Source organism: Pelodiscus sinensis, chromosome 8 (assembly GCF_052426305.1).
Source record: "Pelodiscus sinensis isolate ZL-2025 chromosome 8, ASM5242630v1, whole genome shotgun sequence".
In the NCBI taxonomy this organism is placed as follows: domain Eukaryota; kingdom Metazoa; phylum Chordata; order Testudines; family Trionychidae; genus Pelodiscus; species Pelodiscus sinensis.
In genome coordinates, this window is record NC_143059.1 from 62,709,321 (window position 1) to 62,730,615 (window position 21,295).

The 21,295-nt window shown below is 45.9% G+C and overlaps 1 protein-coding gene across 12 annotated transcripts in view; it reads left to right on the forward strand.

Annotated features, from left to right (window-relative positions):
* The window catches only part of ABLIM1 (actin binding LIM protein 1), a 324,103-nt gene that overhangs the window by 135,574 nt on the left and 167,234 nt on the right, over positions 1-21,295 (forward strand). For all 12 annotated transcript variants that reach the window (XR_012905702.2, XR_012905697.2, XR_012905707.2 and 9 more), the window contains exon 2: positions 15,801-15,935. Coding sequence is in view for 1 of the 12 variants with exons in the window: in XM_089780202.1 (XP_089636328.1) it covers positions 15,801-15,935 (135 nt within the window). In the remaining 11 variants the exon portion in view is untranslated. The remainder of the gene's footprint in view (positions 1-15,800; positions 15,936-21,295) is intronic.

The following is a 21,295-nucleotide window of genomic DNA, read 5'->3' on the forward strand; positions in this document are numbered from 1 at the left end:
CGGGGACACGCAGCCAAAGCCGAGCTCCTGCAGACCTTTAAAATCAGCGGGGTGGGGCCGGCATTGCCGGGGGTGACTGCTTAGCTGGAAATGCCGCCCCAAGAAATGTGCCGCCCCAAACACCTGCTTGATTTGCTGGTGCCTAGAGCCAGCCCTGACTGCGTGTTTCTTTCAGCAGTGAGTAGAGTTCTGGCACACGTATAAACATCAGTGTTAATGATGAGTCACTGTCTAGGCAAGAACAGTAAATGTCTGAGTACGGATCCTCTTGTCCAAGCAGTGTCTCCCTACACTGCTTTTTAGCAATGTCCTGCCCCACTGCTGGAGCCCTTCTTCTTAGCAGGAAGACTCACCAGGTGGGGAAATGCTCTGACATTGGCAGTTCCTGGCTGTGGATCTCTTCCTTGCTGCAGGGAAAGGCTCCACCAGCTGGGACCCAGCAGTGAAAGGCTGCCAGTTCCCTGTGGCTGGAGTCACTTTTCTCCATCAGGAGACTCTGCCAGATTCCTTGTTGCTGCAGTATCTCCCGTATGTAGAAAAGGCTGTGACAAACAGGGGCTAGGGCTGTGGATGCACAACCATGGCAGCCTCAGTAGCGGGGCCGGGGATGTTGCAGTCCAGCCTGCTGGGGCCACAGCAGCACGGCAGCTCAGCAGGGTGGGCAGTTAGTGCTGGCAGCGGGGAGGGGAGATGGGCTGGGGGGTCAGTAGCAGAGGACCTCCCCTGGTCCAGAAAATTCCCTTGTTTGGGACCTGTCAGGTCCTGAGGATGCTAGACCAGAGAGGTACAACCTGTAAAACTTGTATTTCTAGGCCACTCAGATACTTTTGACAATCCCACATTAAAGGCATAGAGTATTCAGTAGTGTTAGTTCAGATTTACCTATGTGTAAGTGAGATCAGAATCTGGCCTGCAATCCAATGAGAAAATACCCCTAATTTTCTTAATCTTTTGCCAGTCATTTTGCCAAACACCATTGAATTGAATTTGTCAAGCAAATTATGCTACTCACAGCACATTTTATATACATCCTATAACAGGGTTTAAAATGGGATTAAATGAGAGCTGGAGTTAAATAATTGACTTCACTGGAAGGACTCGCATGCTTAACGTTTAGCTTGTGCAGAAGTGCCGAAGACCCTCATTCCACATGACACTGCAGGTGGTGTGGTTTGCAGCATAAAGGCCTTAAAAGACAAAAGGTGGAAGAAAGAAAGGAGAGGGCTGACTCATGACATGCAGAGTGGTCAGACAGAATTTCAGAATTCAGTCAGTATTTAATGTTACAAAACTAGATTAAACAATAATTATTTATCCCTTTGACATTTTACTTACTGATATAACAGCCTTTCCCTTACTTTGTTTATAATGACCACTAGAGTCTTTTCAGTTTATTCTACCTTTGCTTTACTCCTTGGCTACGTCTACACTGGCCCCTAATCACGGAAAAGCTATGCAAAAGAGGTAAGTCAGGATAGGGAAATCCGCGGGGGATTTAAATATCCCCCGCGGATTTAAATAAACATGTCCGCCGCTTTTTTCCCGGCTTGGAGAAAAGCCGGAAAAAAAGCGTCTAGACTGGCGCGATCCTCCGGAATAAAGCCCTTTTCCGGAGGATCTCTTATTCCTACTTTGAAGGGCTTTATTCCGGAGGATCGTGCCAGTCTAGACACTTTTTTTCCGGCTTTTCTCCAAGCCGGGAAAAAAGCGGTGGACATGTTTATTTAAATCCGCGGGGGATATTTAAATCCCCCGCGGATTTCCCTATCCTGACTTACCTCTTTTGCATAGCTTTTCCGTGATTAGGGGCCAGTGTAGACGTAGCCCTTATGTAAAATGACAGCTAACCCCAGGTTTATCCTTGTGATGTGTACACGCTTGCCTACACTACACCTAGAGATACTGGATGGCTGGGACACCAACCAACCAACCAATGAAGGTGTCAATGGTTCTTTGTGTCTGAGAATCTGGTTTTAGTTCTCTTGCTCACTAATGGTTCTTATCTGCCTCATTTAACTATTTAGTTTTTAGGTGCTAATAGACTCTCTGTTTTCCAGCTTTTCCTGTTGCATATATTCTTGGCGTTCTCTGATACTTATCTACTCTGTCTTTCTGTTTTCCCCACCCCCTCCCCTTTCCCTCATTTATTTTGGTTCTGGACATCCAACACTTCAGTCATCTGAAGAAGTGGGCTATGCCCACAAAAGCTCATGATACCATTTACATGTTTTGTTAGTCTATAAAGTTCTACCAGACTATTTGTTTTTGTTTAAGTTTTTCCTGTTACAGACTAACTTGGCTACCCCTCTGAAGCATATATACTACTGACATTCATTTTATTTCATGTATTTACCCCTAGATTTTTCTACATAATTTTGAAGTCATTTCATCCAACCGTATCACATAAATTAACAATCAGATAGATAGTTGTGAAAGTTACATTTTTATCCGTGTTCCTTTTTCTTCTTTTCTTATCTATCCCAGCCAACTAGAGTAGTTAGCTATGCCTCCTCCTCATTATTATCTTCAAGGCCTTGTTTTTCCTTTCAAAAGAGTCTCTCTTGGGAGTACTGTATAAATAAGATAATTGAGAACATCCCCATCGCTGGGTTGGTGCAGACATGCAATGTACTGTACTGTCTCCTCTTTAGGTAATGGACAGAAGTACCTTGGTTGCTATGGTCTCTGCAATGAGTGGAGTCAAAACCAATCAATCAGTGTCTGTGCTGTGATCGTGTCCATGATTCGCTTCTCTGGCTATCGACCGAAGGCTTGAGAATAGATAACTTAGATGCACACCATTAGTTCTGCCAGGAAAGACAAAACTGATAGAGCATGTATTTTGGCATTAATGAGAAAATTCTTATGATGTGTTCTCAAGTCCCCTCTTGCTGAACAATTAGCAAAAAAATTGGGAATAATTGGCCTTTCCTTTTACATGACTAGGATGGAATTGACACAACTTGCGTCTTCCCTATCTAGACAGGTAGCTCAAATGACTCCTCGTTGTCTAGCTCGACATATGCATATTGCCTGGAACTGGGAGTAGACACAAGGGGTGGATCACTTAGGGTACATCTGCACTGCAACACTATTTCAGAATATTGGAGTGTCCCAAAATAGCTATCCTGTGTCTTCACAGCAAGCCCGTTATTTCAGGTTCGCTATTCCGCCATCCCTGTAAACCTCATTCTATGAGGAGGAAGGGATGTTTTGCAATAGCGATTTATTTTGAAATTTGGCGCTGTGTAGACAGCACCAAATGATGAAATAAACTATATCTAAATAGCATTGAAATAAGATGCAATTTGCGTAGGGTGTATATGCACCCTTAATGATTAAGCAGGAGTGAACAGAACCTGGTAATCACCTGGCAGTTAGATGAGCTACTGGGCTAAATGAACAATTGGTCTGACCCAGCGTGGCCATTCTTATATTTGTGAGGCTCCGTTGTCCAAACAGTAGATGAACACTAGAAGAGGAGAGCAGAATGGGAGCTGTACATGAGCCTCTTTGCTTGTCAGAATGAGTACATTGATTGGGCAGTATGCTGTTTGCACACATGTATTCAGGTCACTTAAAGTACATCTCACTATAGCATATAGATGTTGCCTTGTTTGTGCTTAAGCCCTTGTCTATACTGGCATGTTTTGTCACCAAAAACTGCCTTTTGGTGACAACAGTGAGAACGTTTACACTGCAATGTGACATTTTTGGGAAAAACACCCAGTTTTGGTAACACAACTTCTAGCCCTGTTAGACTTTTTTTTTCTTTTCCTCTTTTTATTTTCAACAAGAAACCCATGTGGACTCTGCTTTTTGTTTTGTCAAGAGAACTGGCTTCCACTGGTATTCCACAATGCCCGCCCTGATGGCTGTGCTCTGTTTTGTGATCTCTGCTGCCCTATTGGCATCCATCCCTCCCCTTTCTAAGTGATGAGAAATATGTGACAGCTGAGTGAGCTGTACTGTTTGGGAAACAAAGAACAAATCATTGCAATGCTCCTGTTCTGCCCTGAACAAGGCACGCAACAGTGAACAGACTGCTATACTGTTTTGACATCAGCTGTGATGGAATCCCGAAAAGTGTAGGGATCGGCTCTGCCTTCCCACAACACTTCACTGTGGGATGCTTACCTGCATTGCTGTGCCCTCTCTGTTGACAGGGGAGTTAGCAATGTGGCCATGAAATGTCAACAATAGAAGGCAGAAAAACCGGTTTGACCGTTTTTCACTTTTGGCGACTCCTGCATGTCAACAGCACTTTCGTCGCCATACCTTCCCAGCTCTGGTGCCCTGTACCCCTTCACTATTTCCAAATCCAAAGAAGAGCTGATTGAAAAACCTGAGGGAAGATAGGTTGAGAGACCATTTCATTTAGGGTGAGGGCAGAAACTATAGGCAGGAATAGGAAAAAATCAGTCACACTTGGAAAAGATGTGGTGGTAGCCTCTTACTTTGACTCCTAGGAGCATCCAGGCTGGGTGGAGGGCAGTGGCCTCTCAGGAAACTTGAAAGCAGCTCTCTGCTAGGAGAAAGGTCAGTTGTGGTTTCATATTACCAATTCTCTGCATTATTTTTCCTGTGTTAATCCAGCATTGAGCTGAAGATGATTGTTTACAGAGCAGGTGTTCCAGGAAGTGTGTTTGAGAGCACTGACTGGATTCAACTCTTCAGATCCTCTGAGGCTCTGAGAATTTTCAACGAGATGCACCCTAGAGTGCTCAGGACCTCATAGGGTCAAGCCTTAAGATGTCACTGGAGTTTTCTCTTACCAAACTTGGATTGGATTCCTACGCAGTTCAGGTTGTCCAAGTGCAAGCTTAAAGGTGGCTTGCAAAGTGAGAAGGAGAAGAGGATATATTATGACCAAGGCCACCAGGGCAAAAGCGTTCCCCTGCACTGTGCTGTGGAAGGTTAACCTTCACGTGGAACAGGTAAGATATCTGGTTTAAGGTCCCATTGCAGGAAAGAGCATAAATTGCCTTTTGGCTCTTAGAAGTCCATGGAGCTGATGCTCCGATATTGTTGATGGAGACTGTGACGGATTATGTCCGGGCGTGAGCTCCCACCCCTGCCTTAGGTGTGGGGCCCAGTGAGCCCACCGTCTTGAAGACCTGGGGTCTGGCGGTTAGACAGGCGCAAGCTCCCCAACTCACCCCCTTTTGGGTTGATCGCAGGGCTCACTGGGCCCCACTCAAGGAATCGCGTAGTCCTTCGGCCCGCTCACGGGGCCAGCTGTCTATAATTACCTCTCACTGGGGGGGGCTGCCCCTCATGATTTTCCCGAATTTGATTGTGCGGTAATGGGGTAGGACTAGTGGGACCCAGGCCCACCCTCTCCACCAGGTCCCAGCCCGGGGCACTAAGAGGTTCGGGTACTACCCTTACCCAGCTGACAGGGTCCTACCCTGTAACGCGTCAGCCCACAGGCGCCAAAAGTGACCTGCCCTGGGCTGCTTCCTAGCCTCCCCCGACCCCAGGGGCCCTGCCCCTAGCATGCCTGGTCTTACCATTCCAACATGAGTCCTGGATGCCCCTTCCTGCTTCTCCGGGGTCCCGGCCTCCTGTCTCCAACGGAAGGGAAGGAATCGCGGTCCTTCCCCCGGTTCTGCCTCCTGGGTGGCTTTTGAACCTCCCGCCAGAGGTCACGCTGCCCTTCCTTTCCCCACCCACGACATCACTCCGTGTGGAGTGTCGGGCCGAAGGGGGCGGGGTTACGTTCTGACGTTCTTGGTCCGGGGCATGACGGACTGCCCCGACCGCTGGCTGGCAGTGTCTCCCGAGGTGGGGGAGTCCTGCCCTGCACGGGGTTCGGCGTGGGCGGCTTCACGGCCATGTGCCTGTTTGGCCACGCCTCCCCGACCTTCCTCTGGCGCCAGAATTGGCGCCTGGTTGGTTTCAGTGCGGCCCTTCGCTGGCCCGTCACAGAGACTCTCCCACTTCTCTATTCTTTCCCCAAATGACAGGTTGGGCAAGGGAATGTCTTTGCAGCAGGATGGATTAAACAATTTTGAAATTGTATTTTTATAGTTTATATGATTTTTCTTTTGAAAATAAACTAGTTTCAAATGAAATCTGAATTTCAATACAAAATATATAAAGGCGTAAATTTAAAATGTTAAAACATTTAAATAAAAAAAATGCACAATCCATGAGCTTCAAAACTTTTGAATTAAGGGTTTCTTTTCTGTATAGAGGGTTTTTTTTCCTTCTGATTCTAATTTTTGAAGTCAAGATTTATAAATGTGGCACGGTAGACTCTGTACTATTAAGGGCTTGTGGTGTTAGCATATAGATTTTTATGTATTTTGTATTTGTTTAAATTCCATCCTAATGTAGTTTGATGGAAATGATGAGCAAAAAGTTAATTATCTAGTAAATAATCCATATCACCTTTTTCTAACCTCCTAAAATGTAGAGTTAATAAAATTATATATTAAGCATATAATTGCTTAAATAAATATACCTAGTTATAGCAGTGGTGGGCAACCTGAGGACCACATGCATCCCATTAGGGTTCTATGTGTGTCGCAAGAGACATTTTGCTTATCACTGCCCGTGCGCAAAGTTGGTTTCTGTCCATATCAGGGTTTTTTTCTACCAGTATTTCTAAAGTGACCTGCACGTAAAATAAAGGAACGTGAAAAGAGGTGCGTGCTGATTGCATACATCATTGACTGTGAGTCATGTGCTCCCTTTGCGTCCAATCAAAGCCCTGCAACTGTTCAGTCAGCACACCCCACAAATTCTAGACATGCCAGTGCAGTTAACAAAACTATCCCAGGAGACCACCTTGGATATGACAATCTTGTGGCCCACTGAGATGGAGGGCCACTCTTGTGGCCCACTCACTAGCTTAGGTTGCCCATCGCTGAGTTTTATACCTCTTAGGTAGCAAACCTTCTGGATCTAGTGTGAAGGTTCTGTTTAGTTTTTAATCAACATGTTTTAGTGGTTTTACCCGTGAATGAGAATGTATTTAGCACTGTTGTTATACTTTCATCTCTCTAGCCTTCGCCTCCCCCTTCCCCCACCCCTCCCGTCTTTCTTTTCCTCTTTAGCATCTGAGAAAGTGAGTTGTTGCGCACGGAAGCTTATGGTCTAACACCCTCATAAATGTGTTAGTCTTTAAGGTGCCATAAATACAGAAGTTGATTAACTCAGGGCTTTCCTTTAGGTGACTTAAATCCATTATTTAAATCAATCCACCCTGCCTTGCAAACTGGTTAAATCCGCCCAGGGGCAAATATTTCTGAATCTGGAAAATGACCAAGTGCAAATCAGGCTCAGACAAAAGTCAGTACTTTCGAAAGCTCAGTGGTCCAGATCCTCTTCCCATTGACTTCTGTGGGGAGCAGGATTAGGCCCAGTATGTTTGCTGTGACCTCCCTTTATAGCCTCCTCCTAGTGCGACATTTCCCAGAATCTTCTCTCTGATTTGTGGTAAAGAGCCAAGCTCTTCTGTGGTTTGCAGCAGAGGGATGGAGTCCTGCCAGCAGAACCTGCAGTTGAGTCAGCATTCATCAGCGTGGTTCTTCAGTCCACAGAACAGTCGTGCATAAGTTTCAGGCACAGAAATATCAGCGGGAGTGGCTGCAGGTTTTCTTTCCTTTTCTAAGGAGGGGCAAGAGTGGGCTAAGCAGTGGCGCTGTCCCAGGGGCTGCTTTTCAGAAGGCAGCAGTGATTTTACAGACTTAAAATTCCCACAGCCAGTGTGTCCCTGTGTGTGTAAGAATGTTAAGGTGAGCACATATCCCAAAGGGGTACCTGGCAGCAGGGCTGGCTTCAGCCACTTGCCTGAATCTCTTCTATGCCCCCTCTCCCTCAAGGCCATTGCTGGAGCCCTGCCGTCTCCGAGGACAAGACTGGACACTCTGCTCATCTCTTGCACATTCCTCCTCACTGTACCCCTAGGCTGACCATATTTCCTAAAAGGGTAAACAGAACACTACCTGCTAGAACTGCCCCCCTCCTACTCCAGTCAGGGGCTGACATCAGCTGCTGCGGGGGAACCCTCATGTGGAGCTGGCCCACACCACTCATTCTCTACCCCTCCCACCCCAAACTGCACCCCTCCCCCAAGCCTGCGTGGATCAGGCCGGCTCCACCCATCTGTGTGGGGCTAGCCTGTGCTACTCACCATTATAGGCTGAGCTGCTTGCATGAGCCTGCCGTCCCTTCTTCCTCCCACTGCAGGCAGGCCTCTTAAGAGGTCCAGAGTGGTCCTGGCCACATGCAGCTTTTGAGGCCCCTCTCCATAATGATGATGATAAAATAACAACATTGATCCAGCACCAGCCTCCAGGAGTAGTTTGTTTATATAATCAGCTGATCCAAGAGGAAACATGGATCACAGTCTAATCTTGTGCCATCAGAACCAATATATTATATTAATATTAAGAACTTTTTAAGCTCTTTAATATGATACACACTATATCAGTTAACAAAAAAAAAAGTCATTTACCAAATCACATCTCTTATTTGCTTAAATTCGAAGTTCTAAGCTGAGAGTGTGCATCACATTTTGGTCCAAGGGGTTTGCACATAAAATGAGTTGCCACGTGCCAAAAAAAATTAACAAGTGTCTAAATTTGAGACTCCCTTTAATCTTGAGGCTCAGCCCAAACGGCCCTCCTAGTCCCCTCTCTGATAATCACCTGGCAAGAGCAAATGGAACAAATATATTCCTGCTTTTGCCAAAAAAGATGGGATGGCTGTGACAGGACTTAAGAAAGGGACTGGCCCAGTCAAAAGAGGATGTATAGTCACCCTCAGGAACATGCTTAGTCTGTCAAATGGAAGTTTGTGTTATCGGTCACTTTTTGAAAAAGTGAGTTGGGAGATGAGCACTGCCTTTTCTTTTCAATTAGGTCTCACTCATAGAGCAGACTTTAATATTGCTAACAAGGACAACTGAGTTATTCTGCATATCTAGACTAGTGGAATTATTCCAGCTGTGCACCAGTGTGGCACAGATACAAAATGCAGTAAAAAATCTATATTGTCAGATCATGATTTAGATGAGGTTTTCTTAAAGAATAGCAGGTGGCAGAGAAATGCACCCAGCCAGTAAAGCAAGACTCCAAAAACCAAGTGGTTGCAGCACTGGTGGATTCTTGGGACTTGATGTGTTTTCCCCTTAAAAACGGTGTAACTGATTTTCTGAGTAGGAAAAAATTGTCCAGGTATGGGGGCAGGAGGATTCTTGTGTGCCCTGTTCATAGCATAGACACTCAAAGGGCTAAGTGAGCTATTTCACAGACAATGAACCTCACTTGCTGACGTAGTTACACTTGTATGTTGTTAAGCCCAGGGACTTTAATTTCTCTTCTGTTGGACAGTTCTTTTGTCCATAATTTTGGCTGCAAATTTAGTTCTGTATAAAGCAAATGGCCCTGGTGCTGTTTCCAGCACACAATTTAACTTCTAAAATTGGAACTAGCCTACAGAATAACAAGAAAAATCACTGAAATTTTGCTTTGATCTCTTATTGTTTGCTTTCAAATTAATCCATGCAAAGCTGGAAGCACTGTAACAGCTAAAGCTTCAATATTTACAGTGGGATTAACAGTTAAGCATGAAAAAGACAAATTTAGATAAATATTCAAAGATATACTCATGCATTTTGATTACTGTATGTCACTGTATTACTAGCATCTCTCTTCTATACACAGAAGTTGCACTTGTTCCACTAAATCTGGTTTTAAAAATCAGGTTAGTTAAACTAGTGTAAACCTCTGTGTGGACTCTTTTACATTGATTTAAAACTGGATGTATCCATTTTGCCTGCTCTTGTAAATGTACTGACCTAAGCTAAATAGGCATATCTAGTTTCGACTATATATATGTGTCAGCACACAAACATCGCTGAGAGACATCCAATATGAAATTACAATTTTGATTACATTGGTGCAGCTTTGTGTGTAGACCAGGTCTGAGGGCTTGTGTACCCTGCCACTTTAGGGTATATCTACAACACAGGACAGAGTCAAATTAAGATATGCAACTTCAGCTATGTTAATTGCATAGCTGAAGTCGAAGTAGCTTAACGCGGCTTTTGGCGCTGTCCACGTTGCAAGAAGTCAAAGAACAGTCTTCCTTTGACTTCCCCTGCTCCTTGTAAAAGCATGGTTACCAGCATTGACCAGAGTGCCCCTCTCACTTTGAATTAGCTGTCTTAACTAGACCACTAATTTGAACCCTTAATATCAACAGAGGCAGCTTCCATCTTCCTCTGCAGTGTAGGCATACTCTTACTGTGCTCTAACTTTCTCACTCGGGGGTGTGAAAAACACCCCTCCCTGAGTGCAGCAAGTTACAGCATGTTATCATGATGTATTGTTATAGTTTTATTTTTATTGTTTTATTTGTATAATAGCAGCATATAGGACCCCGAGTCCTGAACCAGAATCCCATTGTGCTAGGGGCTGTACAAACAGAACAGAAAATGGTTGCTGCCCCAAGAAGTGTGTAACCTAAGTAATATACATGTGGGAAGCTTTGGGATATGGCTCTTTCATCTCATAAAATCCTGTTTATATATGATTTATATCTTTTTTAATTTCATAAAAATGTTTTAGAGAAATGTTGTTTGAGATGTTTTATAGATATTTTTATTATAAGACTTTTTATATTATTCTAAAGCAGGGTGATGCAAATTTGCTTCTAGTTACTGGGAAATGGCTAGAAACTTGTAATTGCCTTGATGGTAGTATGGCTTTCTTTTACCTGTCCAGAAGTTTGCAAAGGCCTTCTAAACAGGGGACTTACTTTAGGTCATCTGTCAGATGGTCCAGGATCTACCAGTAGATCCTGATAACCACTGCCTTAGAAAGGGCTATCTCTAGACCCAGCTCAAGGGCCCCACCTTCAAATCAGCCTCCAGCTTACAAGTCTCCAATAAACTTGTACAGGTACAGTCAGAAAAATGACTATGAACTTCATGAACCTCCTTCCCCCCCCCCCCCATACACATTGCCTATTCCCTGTTGCATGCACACTGGTGAATGTGAAAAGGTCATCTCTGGCACTGAAACCTTTTCTGTGTAATGTACATTTCAAAAGGAAAAGCTTGCGAGTGACTCTTTGGAAAGGAGTGGCAGTTGGTTGCTGAACCTTGATACCAAAGCCAGAGCTGCTGCCAGTATGATCTGATGAGTTGGGTTTTACCCATGAAAGCTTATACAGGCAGTCCCCGAGTTACGCGGATCCGACTTATGTCAGATCCGCACTTATGAACGGGGCTTTCTTGCCCCGGAACTCGCAGGCAGTGGGACCGCCCAGAGCGCAGCGGTCCCGCCACCTCGACCTCCGGGGCGAGAAAAGCTGCTCCCGGTGCCTCTGGTCTGCCAGAGCAAAGCCTCAGAAGCGCGGCACCCTGCTGCCGCTGCGGCTTTGCTCCCCATGTCCCTGGCTTGCTGGGGGGGGGGCGCATCTAGTGTGACCCTCTCCCCCCCCCAGCAGACCAGGATTTTGTTGTGGACCCTGGGGCAGAGCAGCTGGGGTGCTGCCGGTTGGTCCCGCAGCGCTGCTCTGGGCACTACTGGACCAACCCGGCAGCACCCCAGCTGCTCTGCCCCAGGTGTCCTGATTCAGCCGCTGCTGGTCAGTTTCAGCAGTGGCTGAATCAGGATGCCTGGGGCAGAGCAGCTGGGGTGCTGCTGGGTTGGTCCAGTAGCGCCGAGGAGTGGTGCTACTGGAGCACCCCAGCTGCTCTGCCCCAGGCGTCCCCAAGTCAGCCGCTGCTGAAACTGACCAGCGCTGACTACAGGAAGCCCGAGGCAGAGTTGCTCTGCCCCGGGCTTCCTGGAATCAGCTGCTGATCAGTTTCAGCAGCAGCTGACTTGGGGACGCTTGAGGTTCTTAAGTTGAATCTGTATGTAAGTCAGAACTGGCGGTCAGTTTCAGCAGCGGCTGAATCTGGACACCAGTTCCGACTTACATACAGATTCAACTTAAGAACAAACCTACAGTCCCTATCTTGTACGTAACCCGGGGACTGCATGTACCTTAATAAATCTGTTGGTCTCGAAGGAGCCACAGGATTCCTTGCTGCTTTTGCAGATACAGACTAACAGGGCTACCCCTCTGAGCCAGTAGGCAGGGCAGCGTAGTGCCATCAAAGAGCTCCGATTGGACATAGTAGCTGAGAGCATTGTGTTCACTTAGGTGGGCCTGAAAGGCAAGAGAGTTAACTCCTAACCGGCAGTACAGTACTGATTCCCCGCTTTGATCCTATTTATTTCATTCCAAATATTGGGGGGAAACTCTTTCTCAGGTGCAAAAAAAAAATCAGGCCTCTGATATGCATAGAAGTTATTAAGGAGTACCAGGTATGCAAGGAAAATAGAGCAGAACGTTATGGGAAAGGTGGTTACCTTGCACGATTACAATTAATGGGAGCTTTACTATTACCTTCTGTGGGCATAGGCTCTGACCCATTCCCCACCATGCAGATCAGAGGCAAGTTTTGCTCATGCTGTTTTTATAGGTTTCCACTTTTTCTTCCTCTTTTCTACTACTTAACTTGTTACTAAGTTAATACAGTATTGAATAATTTTGCTTGGAAGACTAATAACCTTTGCTCTTCTATCCCCAAAATGGCATTGCATTGCAGATTAGGAGAGGTTCACTCAAGGCAATGGACTTATGGGTTCTTATTTAGAAGTAACTGCTAATTAAAGTATAAGTTGGCATTCCTCTCCGCGTTCTGCTTACTCATGTGAATTGAATCACAGTTCTAGGGATATAGATGAGATAATATGTACCACAGAGGAAGAGGTACAGCTTCATATTCCAATCAAGGAATCCAGGCAGCTAAGCTGTCTCTAAACAATTTTTAAATAGAAAAACTGTTCTAACCAGATGATAGCTGCTGAGTTAAAAGTTTGGCTGAATTTGAAGCTATCAATTGTTGCCTGAACTATTTCATTTCCGTTAGGATTGGTACTGTTGTTCGTTCTGTTTACTACCTATTGCCCAGCTAATGTGTATAACAGATCACCTCTGTCTGGTTGTTCTTGTTGTCCCTTCATGAATGCAAGTCAACACCGCACCGTTCCATTCTATTGCGAGCACAGTGTAAGAGAGAATCTGTACGAAATAGCCAGTTTCTTCCCCAACAAATTTACGTTAGAACGATATGAGCATGCATAAAGAAGAGTAAAACAGAGGGGCTTTATGGCAAAAGTATCTGAAGAAGTAGTAGGTCAATTTCCAGAAGTTTATTGGAGGAGGAGGGGGAACTCACATGCAGATACTGGATGAGAGGCTGGAGTGAATTTAAACAGCCGTGTGAAGGAAGGTGCAAAGTTGAAAGTGAGAGAGGGTGACCAGGAAGGATGTTTGGCAAGATGTAGGTCAAGGAAGTAGGAGTTTAGCACAGAGCAGTGGGAAAGGCTCCCAGAACAATGGAGTAGTTGGGTGCATGGTGCTGTATGTGTCATGAATACATACCCAGATAGAACTTTATACAAATGCCAGCAGAACAACAGAGTTGTTCAAGCAAGATAGAACAGCAGAGTGTGTATGTGTTGTCCTAAAAATACATTGGTGAGCAATGTCACTATTTTGAAAATAATATAATGAGTAAAACTTTTTGTAATAAAAGGGATTCTTTTGGGCACCACTAAGTACCTCAAACTGGGCCAAATTCCGTATTGATTTACCCTGTACTTTTACATTGGAGTCCCTGAGGAGTTTGAGTCCTCTAGCCTGATTCCAGACAGCTGAAGTGAAAATTAAACACTGCTGGTCAGAAGTAAAACATGGAGCAATCGCAGTCTTCTTAGTATGGTAAAGTGTGGATGTAATACTGAAGAGAGCTTTCCTTCTCTTCCTGTTTAGAAGCCACTCGTGGTGCTAGTTAGTCGGGTTAAGAATTTAGGGCAGGGGTGGGGAATCTAAGGCCCTTGGTTTGCCTGGATCCAGCCCCTAAGGCTAAATAATCTACTTCTCTGGACCCCCCTAGGCTCTGATGTCCAAGGGGAATGTGGGGAGTGTCTTTCTCCTTCCCAGTCGGGGGCCACATCAGTGAGGGTTTGGGGGTTTTGTGCTTCTCATTTGTGTGAGGCCCCCTGACTGATTTGTCTGTGGGTCAGCAGCCCCTGGCCCAAAAAAGGTTCCTCACCCCTGATTTAGGACAAAGAGGAATGTCCGTGTGATCAATATGCAGAATGCGCTTTCCCTTGTCACTGTTCTGTCGTAGTCATGCTGTGAGTTTGTGCTTGGGAACTGAGCTGGAAGGGGTGAGTACTTATTTATTTCTTGGTGCTCCAAGTTCTCATCTGGCTACTTGGCAAGCTTAAATTGAAGATGGCTTTGCCCACTTCTATCTAGGGACGTCGTCATGTGGTTGACTGCATGATTAACTGATAAGCCCAGGCTTATCAATTAATCCTGTTGACTACAGGCATTTCCCCCCCCCCCCTCCCCTGCTCGGAGGCAGAGTGGGAGAGGTGGGAGCCGGAGGCTGTGAAGAGCCAGTATTTAAACTGATAGCGAGGCAGAAGTAAGGGTGTTGAGTGCGGAGAACAGGAACCGGTACATATGGGGAGCCAGCTTTCAAGCCAGCTCCCCATGTGTATTGGCTCCTTTGCAGCTGCCTTCCCCCCCCCCCCCCCATGTTGCTGCCTCTTTATCAGCATAGGGAGGGGGACAGGCGGGAGTCGGTACACATGGGAAACCAGCTTTAAAGCCAGCTCTCTGGCGTGCCGGCTCTGCAGAGCTGCGGCCCCCCACATTGCTGCCTCCCAAAGAGGTGTGGGACAGGCAGGAGGTAGCAACATGGGGTGGGAAGCAGGGGAGGCTGCTGCAGAACAGCCTCAGTACATGGCGGTCCCAAGATCGCTATGGACAGAGTCTGCTCTGTAGGATGCCAGCGCAGCCTCTGTCCATGGGGTTCTCAGGCCCTCTGCAGATAGGGGCTGCTGCCGCCCCGTGCTACTGCCTCTGATACCGAGGCAGCAGAATGGGATGGCGGGGGGGTTCCCAGAGGTGGGTCCGGGAGAGCACTGGCTGCTGGCCCCCACCACCATGGACTATTGAAGAGTTGTGTAACCACTAACATTTGATGCTGTTTCACGATTATTCAAATACATGGTATTGAACATCGCTACTTCTGGCCTCTGTAGCTTTTCCTGTATCTGGCTTGTTCCTCTACATGTAAGAGTCACATTTCATTGAAGTCAGCAGGAGTAAGAACAAGCCAGATGACTCCCTTTTGTTTGTCTAACCTTCAACACACAGTTTGCGTACTTGCACTCTTGTATACAGTAGCAGGCAGACTCCAATTTTTCTGTGCCTCGCATCCCTCCTTAAGATATCAGATGGAATTCTAATGCAGTAGGTAGCGCACAAACCCAAGCTGCGATGTTGATTTGCCTCCCCAAATTTACATTGGGAGGAAAACTACTTCTGTTCATTATGCTTGGGTTGGGCTTCCTGCTTTCCTGCCAGCCTAGTTTGTTATACGCCTTCGTGCGTACTTGGAATGTGTCCTGGAACTGTAGGCAGTACGTGTGGAATCAGGGACAGGGCGAGTGACTGAGATCACAGAGATTTGTTCTCTGTTGCCCTGCCTGTCTCAGCGTGATATGGCACAAATGGAGCATGAGTTAAAGCACCATATTCTGAAAAGGGTACAGGTGCACAGAATCTCTGTTAATATCTGGGATGGGGGTACTGTGTAATCTATGGAGAGATTACGTACCACTCACCGGAGGCAGAGAGCACAGATCTTTGCAGGGTAGAAAACCCAGTATTCCTTTTCTTATAATGGTCTCTTTTGTTTTTTACAGTGGCCCACTCCCAAGAGCCTCCTCACTCCACTGAGAAGCCTGTCATCCACTGCCATAAATGCGGGGAGCCGTGTAAGGGGGAAGTGCTCCGTGTCCAGTCCAGGCATTTTCACATCAAATGCTTCATCTGCAAAGGTAGTGAATTAATATCATGCAAATGGCTCAAACCTCTTTGTCTTGAGTTAATCATGAGAGGTTAACCTTGTATATTGTCATGGGCAGCAGCCTTTGGCAGAGATGGGTTCGTTTAGAAGACATCTGTATTTCTCAAAATATACGGTTCCTGAACTTGTAGGTGGGGAAGATGGAGGATGAATGGAGAGCTGGCTGAGTCATAAGTGTAAGAGTATCCAGCTGAATGGTACCAAAAAAAGAACAAATTCTCTAAGCAAACATTTATGTATTCAGGCCTTAAAAAAAGATGACACTAACAACCAGTTCCTCTATTCTTATTACTGTTGGATCCAGTGATTACCATGATAGGAATTACATAAACTGGGTTATATTATCAACCAGAAATAACTTAACTACAAAATGTGTATTTTAAGTAGTTAAAGATGTAACAAACAATGCAAATCACACAATCTGCTTTGTTCTATCTTTTTAGTAAACTAAGGTTGTTTCACTAAAGAGAAGATGGTGCAGTTTCTTAGTGTATTCCTTAGTGGGATCTGAGGAAAGAGGCCTGTAGAATTTGGTATTGGAGAGTTGTCTGGCAGCCTCCTTTAGGTAGTCAGGCCTGTTCATGATGACAACAGCACCTCCTTTGTCAGCCTCTTGTACCATCTGTAGAAGGATGCTTCCTGCTGGAATTTTCCCATTAGGAGTTCATTTTACCCTATCTGGGAGCCCTCTTTTAGGTAAAGTCCGAATCACTAATCTGTGCATGTGCATGAAGGTGTCCAACCTCTTTTTCCTGATTTGTATTGTCCCTAGTGAATACTTTGCAGGATAGCTCTCCCCTGTGGGCTCATTGCCTTCATTGGCCACTCTCCTATCGTCTCCCTTTGAACAGCAACCCCTTCTTTTGAATGTTATTGAAAACAGTCCCTTTTCCAGGGCTTCCAGTTGCCCTGACATAACCAAATCCTGACCTGGCTTTAAGTTAGGATAAGAGGAAGTAACATACCAAATTTAGTGGCCCTATCTCTTATAATTTCAGAAGAGTTCCTGAACAAACAGACTCACAGACAGGCACACAGACAGACAGATGCACGATATATGTGTATGTATTTATATATGTGTATGGATCTAGATACACGTATAAATAACACATTGCAAGAAATAATCAACAGGTGAGGTATCTCATGAGGATTACCTGTTGTATTCCCTCCCTCAGGGGCATTTGGTATTGGCCACTGTTGGCAGACAGGATACGGGGCTAGATGGACCATTGATCTGACCCAGTATGACCCTTCTTATGTCTCTGTGTCTCTCTCACTCACACAGAGAGAGACAGGAATAAATTAACACCTCAAGGGATTGTTTGGGGACACCATAGCCAGAGAATACAAATAGAATATTTATCCTTCTCAGTGTTGCATAAATTACTAGGATGAAAGGTGACACTCTTTGTTACTGCATCATTAGATGACTTCTTTTCAATTAAATGTTGCCTTTGAAATTGTCATTGAGCAAGAGGATGGGATAGCTGGGGAATATTTTGTGGAGAACTATAAGACTTTGTAACAGAAGTGTGACTAAAGCTTTTGGTTTGTTAGCTGTTCATGTAAGAAAGTGACTTGTTGCAGTGAACAACTTTGCCTGAATTGCAGCCTTTTGCTGTTTCCTTTTTTTTTTTTTAAGTAGGTTACAGCATGTATTGGCCCTTCCACCCTGTAGTTTGTATGGGACTACTTAGGACAGTGCTAAGTCGTGATCTCAGTGGCCACCATGATTATCTGTGGGTCTATTAGGATAACATACATATATTCTTTGTTACAGTTACTGGGTTTTTAATACCAAAGCTAAGCTGTTTATATAGTGCTTTATAGTTTCAAAAGATCTGTGCAACAGTAGCAGATTGGTCCTCAGAATGCTCTTCCATTTAGACAAGTAGTATCCTCACTTTCCAAATGGGGAAACCGGAGTAGAAGGTGTCTCAGGGACAGGCTAAGAAGCCTACTCTCTGCTTTGAGTAACTCCTCAGGGTTAGTCAGTCAGTTATTTGTGTGAATAGCAGCTCATCAGCAGGAGTCCGGTCTTTACATTAAAGTCCAAAATGATTTGCCAAAGTCCCATATTGAGTCAGAGCTAGAAGTAGAGCTCAAGAACTGCTTCCTGTGCTCATACTGGCTCCTCTTTTGGATCTGTGCTTTTCTTCTCTTAGTCCTGTCAGGAATGGTCTAGCAAGTGCTTGGTCCTGCCTTGAGGGCAAGAGCCTGGACTTGATGACCTCCCAAGGTCCCTTCTAGTCTCATGATCATTTTTAGTATCTAGTATCCACCGGCTGCACTTTGATTCTATAATTCCAAGCATGCTGATTTTTGTAACTTGGCTGATAACTGGCCTGATTGTGGCTGTTGTTTATGAAGATGTTCCTGAGCTGCTGACAGTGTAATCTTCTGTAATATGATCTGCACTGCTTGAACCAATGTCACCCGGCAAAGAGCAAGGCCGAAGAAACTTGTGTCTGTCTTTAGATATGGAGCTGTGCTTTTATCATTCTATCGTTCATTGAGTTTGGGGCTTGTGAAAGGTGAGTCCTTAAGTCAGAGCCCTTTGCTTATCCACAGGACTTCATCATGCTGCACTGCTAATTGCCTATTCAGCTGAGCTGTATCCTAGGGAGAGGACTTCACTTCCATTGCTCATTCAGCCTTTGGTCCCCTGATTTAGACTGTCAACAAGGATATGTACGTGGTTTTGTTTGGGGTTCCTAGCTCCCTAAGAACGAGGCTGAAACCACTAGCTCCCTTCATGTAGCAATGCAGACCTGGTTCATTGCCTTCATATTTAACTGAGGCTATATTTTTCTGATAGATAGCTCCGTACACCATATGGTATGTATTTAGGACCATATGGTTCATACAAATGGAATGCAGCTGTTTTAAGGAAGTTTCAGGCTTGTTTTCCTCTCAATTTAGTTTGGTATTTAATTTGGCATAATTCTTCTTCCCAGAGGCTTGCATTTGACATCCTTAATTTGTAAAGTGCACAGTTAACGAACGTAAGCAACTCCTTGTGATGAGGACAGGATATCTCAGCTACCGGTATCTTAGTTGTCTTATTCCACTTAACATATTGGCTTAGGCTCCAGCTCTTACAGCAGTGGTCTCCAATCTTTTTGAACCCAAGATTGCTTTTTGCATTTAAGGGCTACCCAGAATTTACCCCAACCCTTCGCAAAGGCCTCGCCCCCTTTCCTCCATCACTGTCTCTCCCTCTCACTCACTTTCATGTGGCTAGAGCGAGGGGTTGGGGTACAGCAGGGGGTGAGGGTGCAGGCTCTGTGAGGGAATTTGGTGCAAGAGGGGGCTCCAGGCTGGAGCAAGAGTGGTGAGGTGCAGGGAGTGAGGAGTTCAAGCTCAGAGAAGGAGTTTGCCCCAGCTTGGAGCCTCTCCTGCACCCAAAGAGCACATGCCTTGCTCCTGCACCCCAAGTCTCTGGGTACAGGAGGGGACTCTAGTCTGGGGCATAGGGTTGGGAGCAAGATGGAGTGAGGGATGTTGCTCTGGAAGGGAGTTCGGGTACAGGATCAGGACTGGCATAAGGGTGGAGGTGCATGCTCTACCTGGGAGGTGCTTACCTCAGGTGGCTCCTAATTGGCAGCGCAGTGGAGCTCAGGCAAAGCTGACTCTGCCTGGCCCCACAGCTGGCTGGCTGAATGCAGGCACATCTGTGTGCAGCCGGTATCGGGGAGAGGGGATCTCCATGTATTGCATTGCTACACCCGCCCATAAGTACTGCCCCCATTGGCTGGTTCCCAGCCAGTGGAAGTTGCTTGGAGAATGCTGGGGGTTGGTGGAGGGAACACGGAGCTGTCTCCCCTTCCCCTCCCGGAGGGGTTGCAGAGATGTTGCAGTGTGGGGCCAGGCTGGCAGAGACAGCCTGCCCGAGGATCACAGTCGACTGGCAGAGGCTCTAGGATCCACAGTCAGTCATGGTCAATGGGTTGGTAACCAGTGACTTAGTTACGAGGGAAACCCACAGAAATCCTGCCCATCTGACATATTTGAACTTTTACATACTAGAATAGTGATGCTGCAAAAGGGTTCCACTTCCCGCTGTAGGATTGGTGGTGTGCGAGAGTGGGAATTGGCTGAAGAGCGAGGCGTCAGTGGGAATAAGCCGGCACGTACGTGTGTGTGTGTGTCTGTCTCTGTCTCTCTCTCTCTCTCTCTGTTTAGAAAAGAGGAGTCTGAGGAGGGATATGACAGAGGTCTATAAAATCATGAGTGGTGTGGAGAGGGTGCATAAAGAAAAGTTATTTATTAGTTCCCTAAATAGAAGAACTAGAGGACACCAAATGAAATTAATGGCGAGTAGGTTTAAAACTAATAAAAGAAAGTTCTTCTTCACACAGCATGTAGTCAACCTGTGGAACTCCTTGCCAGAGGAGGCTGTGAAGGCTAGGACTATAATAGAGTTTAAAGAGAAGCTAGATAATTTCGTGGAGGTTAGGTCCATAAAAGGCTATTAGCCAGGGGATAAAATGGTGTCCTTGGCCTCTGTTTGTCAGAGGCTGGAGAGGGATGGCAGGAGACAAATTGCTTGATCGTTGTCTTCAGTCCACCATCTCTGGGGCACCTGGTGCTGGCCACTGTCGGTAGACAGGATACTGGGCTAGATGGACCTTTGGTCTGACCCAGTACAGCCGTTCTTATGTTCTCCTTGGCTTCCGTTCTGGTTCTTAGCCATTTTTCTTCTCTTAACTATATGTGCTGCAGCTATGCCATAGTGTTCGGTGTATTACAGATGGTATTGCTATAGTTCATTGAGATGGAAAATGTTGGGTACAATCTTCATTTAAAGAGGATGTAAGAAGCCACTAAACTTCTGGGATGGCCTGATGTGGCACAGTGGCAGTCGTTGGGCCCTCCTGATCTCCTTGTTGTTCCCGCTGCTGCAGGGCGTGCGGGGCATGGAGGATCCAACCACAGCTGTGGCGCCATGCCAGGCCCCTCCCCCCCAGTAATCCCAAAGGCCGCATCCTTTGGGAGAAGGGGTGCAATAGGGGGAGGGGCAGTTGTGATAGTGGGAAGGGGCTGGGCTTGCAGGATGGAAACGGACACGGTCGCCAGCCTACTGGGACTCCCAGGCTGGATTGTGTGACTGCTCTGGCTGGAAACTGCCTGTGGGCTGGGAGTTTGAGACCCCTGCACTGGACTTTGAATGTGCTACCTGAGGGGCAGTGCTAGTGAATTTACCAAGGAAGAATCATGAATATTTGTTTTTATTTTCTGAGTCATGAATATAATTCACTGTTTCAGTGCAGTCGTTCATGGAAAAACCACATTCTCCACCATGAGTACTCTGACCAATGTATTCCCTAC